A 14,593-nucleotide genomic window follows, 5' to 3' on the forward strand; every position below is an offset into this window, starting at 1 on the left:
AAAAAAAAAAAAAAAGGGTGTTCTAATTGTAAACAAAAAGTTATAATCGAGGCAGATTATCCATGTTTCAAATGAGCCTGTGATGTATTTCTGTCGACGCAAACGATTGGCTGTCCTTGGCTTCTGGTGATCGTGTTTTGGCCAATCAGGAGTTCGGTTAGCCCGTCAAGCCCACTTGAATCAAGGGGCTTTGGAATAGCATTTTCGTTCGCCAACGAGTTTCAATATGGGAAACGCGATTGTTGATCTATTGCCCTACTTTTTGAGCGGCTACTTCAGGGCGGATCAAGATATTGCTACTGTCGTATCTCCCAGGTCAGTGTCGACATTGATTCTTGTATGTATTGATTTTGTGTATTTTTTATCTGTTGTCACTCGCATTATTTCCGCGGTGACATGAGAAACCATTAGATTTAATGTTAAAAAATAACAGTAAAATGCGCTGCCAACACTACGGTGCCATTAGGTGATCTCAATTACTTGAAAGATAACTTTAGCAGGGTTATTTTCCAGAACCTCGTCCGTTAACTTGCGAATGCTAACAAGAATTCCAATAAAGCAAATGGCATCTGCATTCATTGGCATGAAACCAAACCTTGGACGGTCATGTTCAATACCGCAGCTATGTAGATCTGTGGTTTATCTTTTGGGATGGCATCGTATCGATAGCCGAGATGTGGATAGAGATGTGGAAAAGTTATCCAGTTGATTCTTTTCTGTTCGTTTCTCTGTTACCGTGTCATCTGTCACGTTTTACATATTTCTCATTACCCCCCCCCCCCATCCATCGCAATGCACCACTGCGATAGCGCGATTTGATACAAGAAGTCAAGAAATATCCCCATGTAAAAAGACAGTAAAGAAATAATTCGACTTAAAGATATCCTTCCCATTGATCTAGATGAGATAAATTCAAATATTGGACTTAGATTCTTCAGTCAAACTGATGATCCAGAAGTCTGTTGGTACATCTGTCTGAAATTCTTTGCTGTTGTAAGATTTAACACGAAATGTGGAAGACATTGAAATGCCATACTAACTGAAGGCATCCAGTTTAAGCTTCCAAAAATTTCTGTAATCGCTGTGTAGTGCTTTTAAAATATAGTTGAAACCATTCAAACCATTTTCGATACTTTTACTTATTCGTGTGCTTTGAAGCGTAGAATTAATAGAATTAAATGTGTATACGTTTATTGCATTATTTTGATTGCGTTTAACATTGTACATTTCAAAACATTTTGTACTTGTGCTTAGATGCACGTAATAATCATCATATCATATCAGTGTTAAGGCGTGTAGGCCTGATAAGGCTGTTTGGCCTGTAGATTGATTTTTAGTTCATTTGGAACGAGAAATCACAAAACCCTGAAGATACCAGTTATCCGTGTATGTAATTTGGAGCTTGAAATTATTTAGATGTAGTGCGGCGTTTAATACACACACACACACACACACACACACACACACACACACGTGTGTGGGTGTGGGTGTAAAAGGAATCTATGAACAAGGGAAAGAAAGCGTATTAAAAAGAAAAAAAAGAGGAATGAAAGAGTTACAGCCTTTGCGTTTGTTTTTCTCTCAACCCACCACCCACACCCACCCACTCACACCCCCACACACACACACCCCCCTCCCCCCCCCCCACCCCCCCCCACACACACACACACGCACACACACAAACACAAGAAGGTAATAATTCTCGTCCAAGTCATTGGTAGACAATTAGCTTGTTTTGTTTAATCATACCTGGCTTTGTGAAGACGTCGCTATTTCTTGCACAAATGGGCACGGCCCATATTAATTAGTCCATGAGATATTAGTCGAGTTAACAATATGGGATGTAATGCTCTGGATCTCACCCGTAAGAGTTATCCCAAGCAGCCATCTTCAACCAGCCGCCCACCCACATTCTTTCTCATTACTTGGCATTTGTGGTCGGATTGGGCTACACAACTAATGTGGCTTGACTTTATTGAGTTGCCAGAGATCCATATATCTGTATGGATCTCCGGTAGCTCAATTAAATCAAACCTTATTAGTTTGAGTTTCATGTATAATACAAATATTTATATAAGCCCAGACATCACAAATGTTCGCAAGCATGAGTGGGATGAACATCGTCAAAGCGTGGGCGTGCGCAGGAAATTGGAATTGTCAGTCAGTAGAGGGAGAGGTGTATGTGTGTGGAGGGAGGTGGGGGAGAGGGGTAGGGGAAGTTCTCGTTGAAGTTATTTCTAGGAGATTCTAGAATCGGGATCTTGACTTTCTGTCGGCGATCGTTACGACAAAATTGTGTGTGCTTAGCTGGCTGTGTCAGCAAATGGTGGGTGGCTGGGTATGGAGATGGAAAAGGAGGTGGTGAAGTTGACGTCAGCAGAGACGCTGCGTGTGTCGGACGCGGCTTCAAAGACATGTACGCTTGGAACAAACTGGTTTTGTGGTGATGGTAAGATGTGACGTGGGAGATGGAGCTTGATATATCGGTGGGAAGACCTGGGAGGTTAGGAGGATGTAGGAGGATTTTGTCCGAGGGTATTGTGATAAGTTACTTAAATTTCAAAATAACAGCAAGATTAGAAGAGGGTAAGAAACATTAGAAACCGGTGACCTTGGGCATGTACATGTCTTACCCCGCTCACCAGCGCGACTTAGGATAGCCAGCAGCTGAAAAACCAGAATGATCAAGATCCACTTCTTGTCTTCTCACTGACTGGAGACTCCAGTCAGATGGGTCCATGGGTCAACAGCTAGAACCCTGACAGGCCGCTAAATGCTTACTGTCAGCCAACCCTGGGCCACCCTGTCCGCCCAGACATAGTTTCAGCAGCAGATTGATGGGTCCATCCGCCTATTGACACTGATGCCTGGAAAATTGTCGGAGGTAGTCTTTTGTCGTCAGTGTGGGTGAGGAGGAGGACAAAGAGAGATAGAGAGAGAGGATCAGGGAAAGAATCCCAAGTCCTGAGGTCCGAGCAGTTCTTTCAGTTTTGGGCAAGCCCCGTCAGGATGACGATTAGGGAACAAGGTAGGGTCGGATCCCGGATGGTTACATGGGGCAAGAGGGGATCGAGTGGGTGGTAGGGCCGTGTCAGTTATCCGTTTGAATGCCCCTCCATCATGCTGTCTGAATCACCATAACGATTTCCGCTTGTCTCCTCCTTCCACTGCCCGCCCCCCCCCCCCCCCCCCCCTCACACCCCAGAGAGAGAGGGAGAGAGTAATTATTGATCCTTTGTGTGGACGGGTGCTTGTGACACTGTTAAACTAGTTTTAAGCTGAGGTTATTTTGTGGATGGAAGTTGGCGTGATGACAGTTATTGAGATCCGTATCACCCCGATCACCCCTCCTCTCTCTCTCTCTCTCTCTCTCTCTATTTCATGTTGTTTGTCTCCCCACCATCACCCCCCCCCCCCCTTTTTTTTTCTCTCTCTCTCTCTCTCTCTCTTTCACAGTGCTATTTCTAGACTTTAAAGCGTTTTTGCCGAGCAGCAACATTTATGCTAGCTGGCTGCCAGTATCGGATTAAATTCATTTCTGCATGTACGTATTATATCCATTTTTATTTTTTATTTTTTATTCTGTGGGTAAACAGAACCAGTGGATCTGTTTACCAAAGTCTTTTTGATTCTTTTGTTCCATTGCCAAGAACTTTCCATTGTGTTGACCTTGTGTAGATAGCGCTTTCTGTTTGTTGTATGTTTGTGGTAGACATTTTGAATACAAATTATCATCATCTTCTTCTTCTTTTTTTTTTTGGGGGGGGGCAAGTTTGATTTAGTTTGGACTGTGTGAAAGGTAGGGGTTGGGAGAGAACGAAGATGTTGAGATGTACATAAAAACGCGCAGCGCATCGATTTGAAATCAAGCCGCTTTACCCACTGTGCCATGTGTGAAAGAGATTCGAATCTGGGTTTTGTGACATAATTCCGCCGTTACAGATTTTGTTTGTTTTGTGTTAACTTCACACAATAATGTGTTGTTCGGTTTACTCCACCACCTCACCACCCGCTGATGTGACATAACAGAACTTGTCAGACAGTGGAGATTGGCAGTGTTGCTTGGACCAAACTCGCCGGAATTCTTCTTCTTCTTCTGTTATATATTTTATTTTATTTTCTTTTTTGCGAGTGCATGGTCAAAAGAAGCTTATTCTTTTACCCTCTCACTCTCTCACTCTGTGTGAAGATTAGAGATTTGAGAAAGACTCGTTTGACCTGTTATAAACAACACTGTGTTAAGTTTATTGTTGTCGATAACTGATCAGTGCTACCGCTGTACGTAATTTATCTCTGTACTTGCACAAGGCTTTTTAAGTTTGGAGAAATAGCTACTTCTTAGATCGTTCTGTCGCTTTTAATCAATGCATTGTTTTATCTTCGGTTTCAGTGTCATATATTCTTTGCACATTATGTTGGATATTAAAATTTTAGTATTATGAACTGTTCGCACACCCTTGTGCCTGTAATGAATAAATCATCCATATCTCCCCCTCGCTCTCTCGCGTACACGCACGCACACACGCGCGCGCGTTTGTGTAAAGAATCCTAGCGATGGTGTTGTATTGTACGTCATTGACGCGATTGTGTGTACGCAAAGAAGTTTGGGCACGTGCCAGCCAAGTGAGTACCTCTTGGCCAACATTTTCCCTCCCTCCCTCCCTGTGTGTGTGTGTGTGTGTGTGTTCTTTTTGATGTATTCAGACACATCTCCAGCTCTTTTATTGCGGCTGCCGCCATCGTGATGGTTTGTGGAACCACCTTCATCACCAAGGTTTCCTTTTCCCACCCGCCTAAAACATTACAGCACAGTCTCTCTCTCTCTCTCTCTCTCTCTCTCTCGCGCTCTCTTACTCTTTCTCTGGTCTGTCTGACCATCTCGTCTGCCCTTCGGCTCAGGGACTGCTAGTATTGCTGAAGACCGCGGAATTTGGCTGATCAGCTCCGCAGCAGTCGGCAGTGGTATTGATAGACTGAATGGCCTGCCCCTTCCACCCTTTTCTGTTCATTAAAACTCTGGCTTTTGTTTGTTGTTCGCTTTAATACATATTGTTTTGCTTTGTTTGTTGTGTCGGAGGACTGGGGGAAAGGGGGTAAGTGGATTGAAAGGGGCTTTAGGGGTGGAGAGAAGGGAGGGGAAAGTATGGTGTGTGAGGGAGAGATGGTTGGTTGTTACAATGTGTGTGAGAGAAGAGGGGTTGGGGGGAGATAGTCACACTCTGTGTGTGTGTGTGTGTGTGTGTGTGATGTTGGTGGGCCTTATTCGCTGTCAAGGCGAAACGGGGTTGATTGTTGCCGATTTCTTTCTTGCCTGGAGGGGGTCTGTTGATGCTGAGAGAAATCGATAACCCCCGCTCCCGACCCTATCTCTGCCCCGTAATCAGTTGGACACGGTGCACCGTGCACACGATTCTGTCTTGCTTTCCCTCTTCTCTCTCTTCTTTTCTCTCTTCCATCCCTCCCTCACCACCCACCACCACCACAGTCACCACAACCTCTGTCCCATTAGTAGTTGGACACTGCACGATTTCTCTCTCTCTCTCTCTCTCTCTCTCTGGGTGTGTGTGTGTGTGTGGGGGGGGGGGGGTGTCCTCAGATAGAACTTTGTAAGGGTAAAACTGAAATAAATGCTGATGCAGATATCCTGATTGATTGTTAGTTACCAGGAACATCACCTTTATAATACAATTATGTAGTGTGTGTGTGTGTGATCGATCATACAGTAGACGTGCGCAGTTCTGTGTATGTAGAGACCTTTAACCAGTTTAATAAGCATCAGGATTCTTGGAGGAAGGAAGTAGCAGCGTATCTGGATAAAAAGGTGTACACATTACACTCCCAAACCATTTAATGATTAAGGAAATGTAATACATCAATGTGCACAGTATTCATTTTCCCCTCCCCCTCTCCTCTTCTCCCTTTCAAAAGGTAGTTCAGACGTGCCTTCAGATTTGCAAACATGCATGAATGGGCTTATGTTCATTGCGCTCTCGTTCTCTCTCTCTCTCTCTCTCTCTCTCTCTCTCTCTCTCTCTCTTCACATGGTTTGTTCAGCCAGTCCGCTTACAGTTTTCTTTACTGTGTGGTGAATCACAGAATGCAATTTAATATCAAGGGAATGCTGCTGCTGCTGCTGCTGCGGTTTTCTCCATCTCTCACCGCCATACATGATTTGTTCAGCCAGCCGCTTCACACGTTTTATCTGTCTATCTCTGTGGCACTGTGAATGCAGTCTCACAATATGTAAGGGAAATGCAGTGGCAGTTTGGTTATTTGCAGAGATCGGTGGCTCGCCATCATGCATAATTTGCTGTGATGGATGATCAAGCAAGAGCCTGCCCACCCCCCACCCCCCCACGCCACCCCTTGTCATCTCTCGATCTTTCTCTCTTTCCTTCCTCCCAGTGCAGCGCCAGCATCTATCCGTTTCCCTCCCTTTGATCTAGATTGATTTCTTTACACCCCTCCCCCTTTCTTCCCCTGCCCTTCCCCTTTCTCCCATCCCCCTTTTCCATGGATTGTGCCATCTTTTACTGTGTAGACAGACTGTTGTAGATAAGCATGAGATAATGAGATTAACTGATGTGTGTAAACAGTGAGTTAGTCTATGAATAAGATTGTAATCGCCTTGTCTTGAGCGCATGTTTGCGTGTGTGCGTGCGTGTGTGTGTGAGATGATTCTTTACCTTGAACATGTTGAAGTAGTGTGGAAATAGAATTTGGTTGAGTAGTAGGAAAATACCTTACCTGAGTCATCTCGTTTGTGATTATCTCATCAGCAGGATTAGAGGTCAAGGTCTTGTCTTGCAGCAAAAACAAAAAACAAACAAAAAAAAGATTACAGACTGTGCAGTTGAGTGAACATTTTTGGTGCGATTTTCACCAAACAAGGTATTTGAGACTGGCCATGGTAAGAACAGGATTGCTTTTGAAGGTCAGTGTCTCAGCTGGCACAGAATCAAAGATCAAGGTCACATATGGCATGTTAAAGATATTTATAGAAAAAGGCTTCCTCATTATTTGTTAATTTCCAGTTGAAAAACCACTGAGGCAACCATGTGTTTGTTCTGTATTGTCCATGTGTTCTGTGTGGCTTGTTCAGGATTAAAAGGCTATGCCAGTCTTGAATAAAAGCTAAATTGTGTTTACACATTTCTTCTGTCTTTGCTGCTGTGTTCACATGTCAAATGATCAGTATAAAGACAGGCCCGGCGCTTCCTTTTTGGGGAAGTGTCTGGGTTTGTTCCAATGTACCTTTAATTTACCTGTGTGCTTGCTGAATCGGAAGCGTAAGCAGCACTGACTTGAAGTTGTGTACCTTATGAATGGAGAGAGTTACCACTCTTGACTATTCTTCAAGAGATAAGGTTTTGCATCCTGTGAGACTGATGTTCATCAAAGTTGATAGGTTGATTCAGCATAGTGAGGGCAAAAACATTTGAGCAGTCATGGTCAAGGGTCAGTGTTTAGAAGGTCAAGGGGTTAAGGGGGCCATATTATGTTGTTGGGTTTTTTTGTTTTTTTTAAAATGTTTTTTGTTGTCCACATTAAGTTCTACCTTTCACGGAGTTGTTACACACCATATCTCTATCAGCACACAGCGTAACAGTGGAGAACATGGACAACAGCAAACTTGCTGAGGATATCTTCAGTCATGCCAGTGTACTGTGAGAATGAAGGTATTGATTAAAAGGAGAGGGTAGGGGGTATCTGGGGTGCTGTACAAGTCGAGAGGTTTTGCTAGCTTTTTGAGAAAAGAACTTAGAACTTTTGGGGGTTATTGACAAGGGAAGCGGTTCAGTGAATCTGCTAACTTAAGAATCTTGTTTATTGCCAGCTAAACCTTACCACAACCCCCTAGTGCTCTCTCTCTCTCTCTCTCTCTCTGTGTGTGTGTGTGTGTGTGTGTGTGTGTGTGTGTGTCCTTGTTTGATCTTGCTTTTCTCTTGCTTGCTCATCCTCCAACCAGTTTGTCTGTGCTTCTTTGTTCCCTGTCTTTCCCTCCTGGAGTTTGCCTTTTAACTCCCCCCCCCCCTCCCCCAGCTTTCTCTCTCTCTCTCTCTCTCTCTCTCTCTCTCTCTCTCTCTGTCTGTCTGTCTGTCTGTCTTTTCCCCTCCCTATCTCTCTTAGATCTATCGTGTTTGTCCGTGCATATATGTGTTTGTATAATATGTATAGACGTCTGTGTGTTTCTGTGTCTTTGAATTGCTCTCTGGACACACAGCAGCCCCCTAGCCCCTAGTCCCTCTTCCTTCCAGTGCCTATCTTTCCACTCAGTTCTCTCCTCTTTATTTTAAGCTCTGCCCCTTTCTCACTCCATGGCCTTGTCTCTAGGTGCTGTCTTTCAATTATACTTTCATTGGCTGTAAATCTTGGGCAGGTGGGAGGGGCAGGGAGGGGGGACAGGAGTGATAGCCTCTCTTGCCCTTTCAGCTTCAGCTATACCCAAAAAGGGCCTTCTGCCAGCTGAACAACATCCAGCATGTGTACACAGAGACACATGCACATGTTCACGCAAGCACTGTACTCTCTCTCTCTCTCTCTCTCTCTCTCTCTCTCACACACACACACACACAGAGGTCCATATATGTGCTAATCTTCTATGCCCTATTGGACCAAGGACAATATATTGCATAAAAGCACAATAGCAAAAGTAACGGAATCTACTAGAGCCTGTTAATCTCAGTCGTCTGCTTCCACAGCAAGATTGAATGGAACAGAATCCTTCTCTCATAGATCCTCTGTCACAGAAATGTTCCTGAAGCAGAATATTTTTTCCCATTTACAACGCCTTCTGACCTCATATTCAAATTCAGACTCACTAAGACGCAAAAAATATACATGTATTCATGGATGATACAGCATGCGAAAACCCAGCTAATGTTGAAAAGCCTGGACTCAAATGCACTGAACATTGCAACTTAAGTGACAAATGTGTTCAGCAATAGCAACAACACATGCATCTGAAACCATTGAAAATACTACAGTTTCAGAAAGTTTTATTCTAAAATACTTACTGACAGCAAAGATAAGACTTGAGTGCGAGATTTGTAAAAATATTGATTTTCATTATTTTGACCCTGATGACATTTTTGTGTCCATAGCTTAGAATAGTTGGCTGCGACTTTAGCCAGGTTTTCTTGTGCTGCGCCTCATAAGTTTACATCTTGGAGAGTTTTAGCATTGAAATGCCCCTTTGTGGGTTGGCTTAGGTACAAGCAGCATGATGATTGATCTGGGAAAATTTTTCATTAGTTTCCGCATCATTCTCATATACAGTCATGTTTGTTTTTGTTTGTTTGTTTGTTCGTTTTTCTGTTCAGCAAGCATATGTTCATGGATTTGAATGGTTCATACCATGCATGATAATTATCTTGTAGAATCAAAGACTGAAAGTGATATATAAACATGCATGCATGAGCAGCATGCGCGCAAGTGTACACACACACGCACACATTTTGAGCATAAGAGAAAACACTTTGGGTGAAAGAGAAAGTGAGTGAGCATGTTTCCCATTGTGTCCAGCCTGTTAATTGAAATGGAGAACAGGTGAGCTATTCTAGAGCTGTTAAAGTGATAGGATGACAGATTATGTTTAAAGTATGAAAAACAACACACTATTATTTATCCTTATCTTGCACAGGATTTGTAAGCAAGCTTTTTATTAAATGGCCCTGAAACCAGTGTTTCATTTTGTGTTGTTTAAAGGGTTTAAAGTATTAAACACTGAAACAGGATGCAATTATTTCTTATGAAGCATATTACATAGGAGTTAGACTACTTCTAACTGTAAGCAAGCTACTTACGTTTGCCTGACATCTGTGTTTTGTTTTTTTGTTTTCAGGCGGTCAGGCAGTGACTTCAGTATGGACACGTACGCCAACGACATGTCCAGCGAGTCAGAATCAGAGGGCAGTGTGAACGAGGCGCGGGTCTACACCACAAAAGCCAATTCTCCAAAGAAACTTTTGGTAGGTGGTGGTCATTACCAGCAGTTCTGTCATTCTCCTAGAGGTGGGCTGTGGTGGGACTAGCAGACTGGGTATTGTAAGCTTTTTCTCTTGTACCAGTGTGGTATGAAACTCCAGTCATCTCTGTCACTTGAAAGGAATAATTATTATATTTCCAGACTTTGTGTGTGTGTGTGTGGAATCTGGTACTATATTTTGCTGCTTAAGTTCTCGCCATGCGTGTTGTTTTGCATAGGCTGCTGCTGTTTCTGTGTGTTATGAAGAGAGGAGTCATTGTTAGTTGGAGGCATCATGTTACCTACCTTTTGTTCTTGAATGTTTCATTTGAAGTGTAAGGAGGCAAATTTTTCTGCTTTCTAATTCAGGAGTGGGTCAGCTAATGATGATTTTTGTTGTTGTTGTTGTTGGTTATTTTAAGCTCTCTAGCAACATGTTTCCACTGTTTGTTAACATCAATTGCTGTTATGTGAGTAGCAGCTTTTTTTTATGTATATATGTCTGTACTCAAGCACTTTTTGCTTTTGTCTAGTAACAACCAGATATTTTTCTTTCTTTTTTTTTTTTTTTTTTTTTTTTTTTTAATTAAAAGTGACCAAGCATTGTCCTATGATGAAATGTCCGTGGCATGTTCCTTCTGTGGGTGGCTCGAGACAGATAACCACAAACGAGAAACTAAAAGAAACATGATGCAGCGGTGTTTGTTGATAAAGCGCCATGGGTCGGGGAAGCGGGACCACAAGCGGCAAGCCAGCCAGGACAAGATCCGCGTGCCCAAGCCAGCCCACGCCCCCTTGGACAGCTCCGCGCCTTCCGACGTGGTGCAGAGGAGGAAGAGGAGAAAATGGATCACTGAGAAGCCCAACATCAGTTTGAATCTATGGAGCGTGATGAAGAACTGCATCGGCAAGGAGCTGTCCAAAATCCCCATGCCTGTAAGTTGAACACAGCCTTGATCTGCTGCGTGCGTCTTGAAGGCCATGGCGCCTCCTTGAGAAATTGAAACTGATGAGCCCTGTGCAGTCAGCCGGTCCATAAGCAACAGTGTTAAATCATCAAATATGTATGTGAACATATGATTGTATTAAAGAAACATTTTGGGTGCAGTGGATGTTTCTCTTGCATTTTGATAACTTATTTATTACTTATTGATTTCTACATTTACTCAGTAGTGGTTTTCCCTAGAATAATATATTTATTATTTAATATTTTTGTATATTTATTGTCAGTATTCTTTATTCTTATATTTATGCAATATTTATACATAATAAATTTATCTGCAGTGTACTTTTTCATTTTTCTTTGCTTTTTTTGTGTTTTGTCTATTCTGTCCCCTTTTCCTGTTATATTTGTGTACATATGTTGGTCATTTAAATATATTAAAAAAAAGGAAAAAAAAAAGGAAAATTAAAAAAAAGAAAAGTTACATAAAAAAAGGTCAAATTATTGTTATTTAAAAACAGTTCTTTTTTCTCTCTCTGTCGTGGACCTGACTCTCTCTCTCTCTCTCTCTCTTGAACAGGTGAACTTCAGCGAGCCCCTCTCCATGCTGCAGCGACTGACGGAGGAGCTGGAGTATTCAGAGATCCTGGACCAGGCGGCGCTGTGTGAGGACTCGTGTGAGCAGCTGGCCTATGTGGCGGCCTTCACGGTGTCAGCCTACGCCACCACCCTGTTCCGGACGGGCAAGCCCTTCAACCCTCTGCTGGGGGAGACCTTTGAGTTTGACCGTACAGAGGACTTTGGCTGGAGGTCGTTGGCCGAGCAGGTACTTGAGTTGGGACTGCTAGCTAGCGACATGTTCTAAGTTTTGGGTGTTTTTTTTTCTGCTTTTTGGGGTGTTTTCCTTTCTTTTTCTGATGTGTTTCTTTCTCTACGTTGGGATGTTTTTGAAAAAAAAATGTTTTACTGTAATCATAAGACAAGGTTGGTACAGTCATGGAGGTCTGGGAAAGTATAGAAAAGTAAGAAAACCATTTTTCAAAGTTCAGGGTCTGGAAAAGTCTTGGAATTTTCTTAAACCATTGACCAGTATCATTCAACAAAAAGCAATGAACAAACAGAAAGTGTTGAACAATTTGGAGATGTCCACCAGTCTATATAATTATAGCAGATGCTTTTTTTTTCTTTTTCTTTTTTTTCTTTTTGTTTTTGATTGTTTGGCTTTGGTGTGGAAAGTTTTCAGTATTGTCTGGTAAAGGTCTGGAAGAAGTATGGAATTTTGTTTGGTCCCGTTTTGTCAGAACTGTGTATAATAATGGAAATAATGATTGTGAGAGAGTCAGGGGAGTGACAAGGATGTGAATGTGGACACTGATATATGTCAAAGACTTTGTGTGTGTGTTTGTGTGTGTGAGAGAGAGAGAGACAGACAGACAGACAGACAGGCAGATAATGTATAATAGACAGCAAATAGGACCATTTTTGTTCATGATCCAGATGATAGCTTTCAGCATTTTTGCTTGAAAAATGAAGTCCTATCCATTTGGATACTGTGAGTGCGTAAGTAGTTTCGCATGTTCAGTTTTGCTTCCAAGGAGACGTCAAAGTGTGTAGACTGATCCATGATTACTCATAAAATCAACCTTAATGAAAATAGATTTTTCCAAAGAAAAAACAAAGAAAATGACCATAAAAAGACTTACACATGACCTAGACATTAGCCCAAAATGCCTGTCAGGCTTTACGTATAGATAAGAGGAGAGATGCTTATTTGTGTCACCAGTCCTGCTGTCATTCCATTTGATGTGTAAGAGTGCATGCAGGGGAGAAGCTGAAATCCTAAGGTGAAAAATGTGAGTGGGTTTTTAATGGCTGGGAGGAGATGTGTGTGTGTGTGTATAGGTGCGCGCAAGTGTGTGTGTGTGTGTTGGCACATGTGCGTGTGAGTATTTGTGTTAGGATTCCCACAGTCATAGAAGTTCATGTAAGTGTGGAAATTCATTGAAAAAGTGTGTGTGTGTGTGTGTGTGTGTGTGTCTGCTGTCAGGGTTCCCAAAGAGTCATGGAATTATTGAAAAACCGTCTAAAATATAGGATGTTCATTTCCAGGACTTGAAAAAGTCTAAAAGTGAATGCATTACCGTTCAGAGGTTTGGAAAAGTGTTAGAATTGTCATGGTACCTTTCACAACAACTACAGTGTTGAAGAAGATTTGCCTATATCAACAACAACAACAAAGAAAAGAGAGAGAGAGAAGAACTAATGGATGTGTTTCACACCATGTGGCTCAGGTGTCACATCATCCGCCCACGCTAGCCACCCACGCGGAGGGCAGGGGCTGGACCTTGTGGCAAGAGTTCACCATGACAACCAAGTTCAGGGGACGCTACCTCCAGATCATTCCTATGGGTGAGTCCTTCCTACGCTGTGTTTTGTGTGTTAGTTACTGTAAGTCTTCTGCTTTTTTTTTTAATGTATTTATTTTTTTTTTTAAAGGGTATGGGAGTTGAGGGAAGAGTGGAGGTGGGAGAGAGTATTGGGAGTGGGGAGAGAGAAGGGTGAAGGAACAGATGTTTTATAATAATTATACCAGCACATGTGTATGTGTCTGTGTGTATTTGTGGGTGTTTAGGTTTGAAGGTGGATGTGTCTTTGCATTGTTTTTCATTTTGTGTTATATTCTTTTGTAGAAAAAAAAGTAGAATAAATCACTTGTGTTATGTTCCATTTGCCTGCTTTATTTTTGTGGTTGTTTGGGGCTGTCAGTAATTTTCCCCAGTGAGGTGTCAAACCTCACTGACAGATCTGGAGAACATTTCTTGTGTGCAGTGCCCCAGTGACTCTTCACAGAGTTGAGGAAGATGTATTCAGGTTATGTTTTTGTTTTTTCATCCTCTAGGTTTGTGTGCATGAATACGACTGTACAAAGACCTGATTTCCTTTTTAAGGGTATTTTCCTTTCAGGTTCTGCGGGATGGATACTGATGGATGTTTTCAGCCCTAATATGGTGCTGTGCAGTCAGCTGGGCAATATCAGAAGCAACAATGATTGTAATGATATAATAATCTCCATATTTTGATTATGATGAATGATGATGGGCGTGATGAAGATGCTGCTGTGGGGGTCCATGAAGATGTGGGACTACTTGACAAGGCTGGCTTTTCTATAATGTATCCTGGGGTCAGCCAGGTTGAGAGATATAGACAGCTGGAAGGTTGTTGGTCAGAAAATTTTAAAAATACTCCTGAGGACGTATCTGTAAAGTGGATGACCCTTGACAGTGTGCACACGTCCCAGTCTTCCCATATGAGTCCATAGCAGCACACTCACCTGGGGTACCTGGGGTAGGAGCTGGCCACAGGCTGAACAAAAACCAGACCTGGGGATCGAACCAGCATCCTCCCAGTTGTAAGTCCACAACACTAACCACTTTGCCACGGCAGCTGGTAATAGTCTGAATATGGCTTCATGTGCTGAGCTAGGTGGTTAGCAACAATGTCAAATAGTCTAAATTTTCACCACCTTTGTCAAGTCCATACAGGTCATGGAAATGCTGGTAAGTCATGGAGTTTGAAAATATAGTTTTCATAGTTTTTGAAGAGTGGAAAGTTATGGAATTACAATCAAAAGAATTTGATAAGATAAAAAAAAAAAAAAAAAAGAAAGAAAGAAAAAGCAGAAG

The 14,593-nt window shown here is 42.3% G+C and overlaps 1 protein-coding gene across 2 annotated transcripts in view; it reads left to right on the plus strand.

Moving 5' to 3' along the window:
• LOC143288405 (oxysterol-binding protein 1-like) overlaps positions 1–14,593 on the plus strand; it is a 125,897-nt gene that overhangs the window by 94,424 nt on the left and 16,880 nt on the right. For both annotated transcript variants that reach the window (XM_076596837.1, XM_076596838.1), the window contains exons 6-9: positions 9,845–9,971; positions 10,682–10,903; positions 11,491–11,736; positions 13,202–13,319. In XM_076596837.1, coding sequence (XP_076452952.1) covers positions 9,845–9,971; positions 10,682–10,903; positions 11,491–11,736; positions 13,202–13,319 — 713 coding nt within the window. The remainder of the gene's footprint in view (positions 1–9,844; positions 9,972–10,681; positions 10,904–11,490; positions 11,737–13,201; positions 13,320–14,593) is intronic.

This window comes from Babylonia areolata, chromosome 12 (assembly GCF_041734735.1).
Source record: "Babylonia areolata isolate BAREFJ2019XMU chromosome 12, ASM4173473v1, whole genome shotgun sequence".
Classification (NCBI taxonomy): domain Eukaryota; kingdom Metazoa; phylum Mollusca; class Gastropoda; order Neogastropoda; family Buccinidae; genus Babylonia; species Babylonia areolata.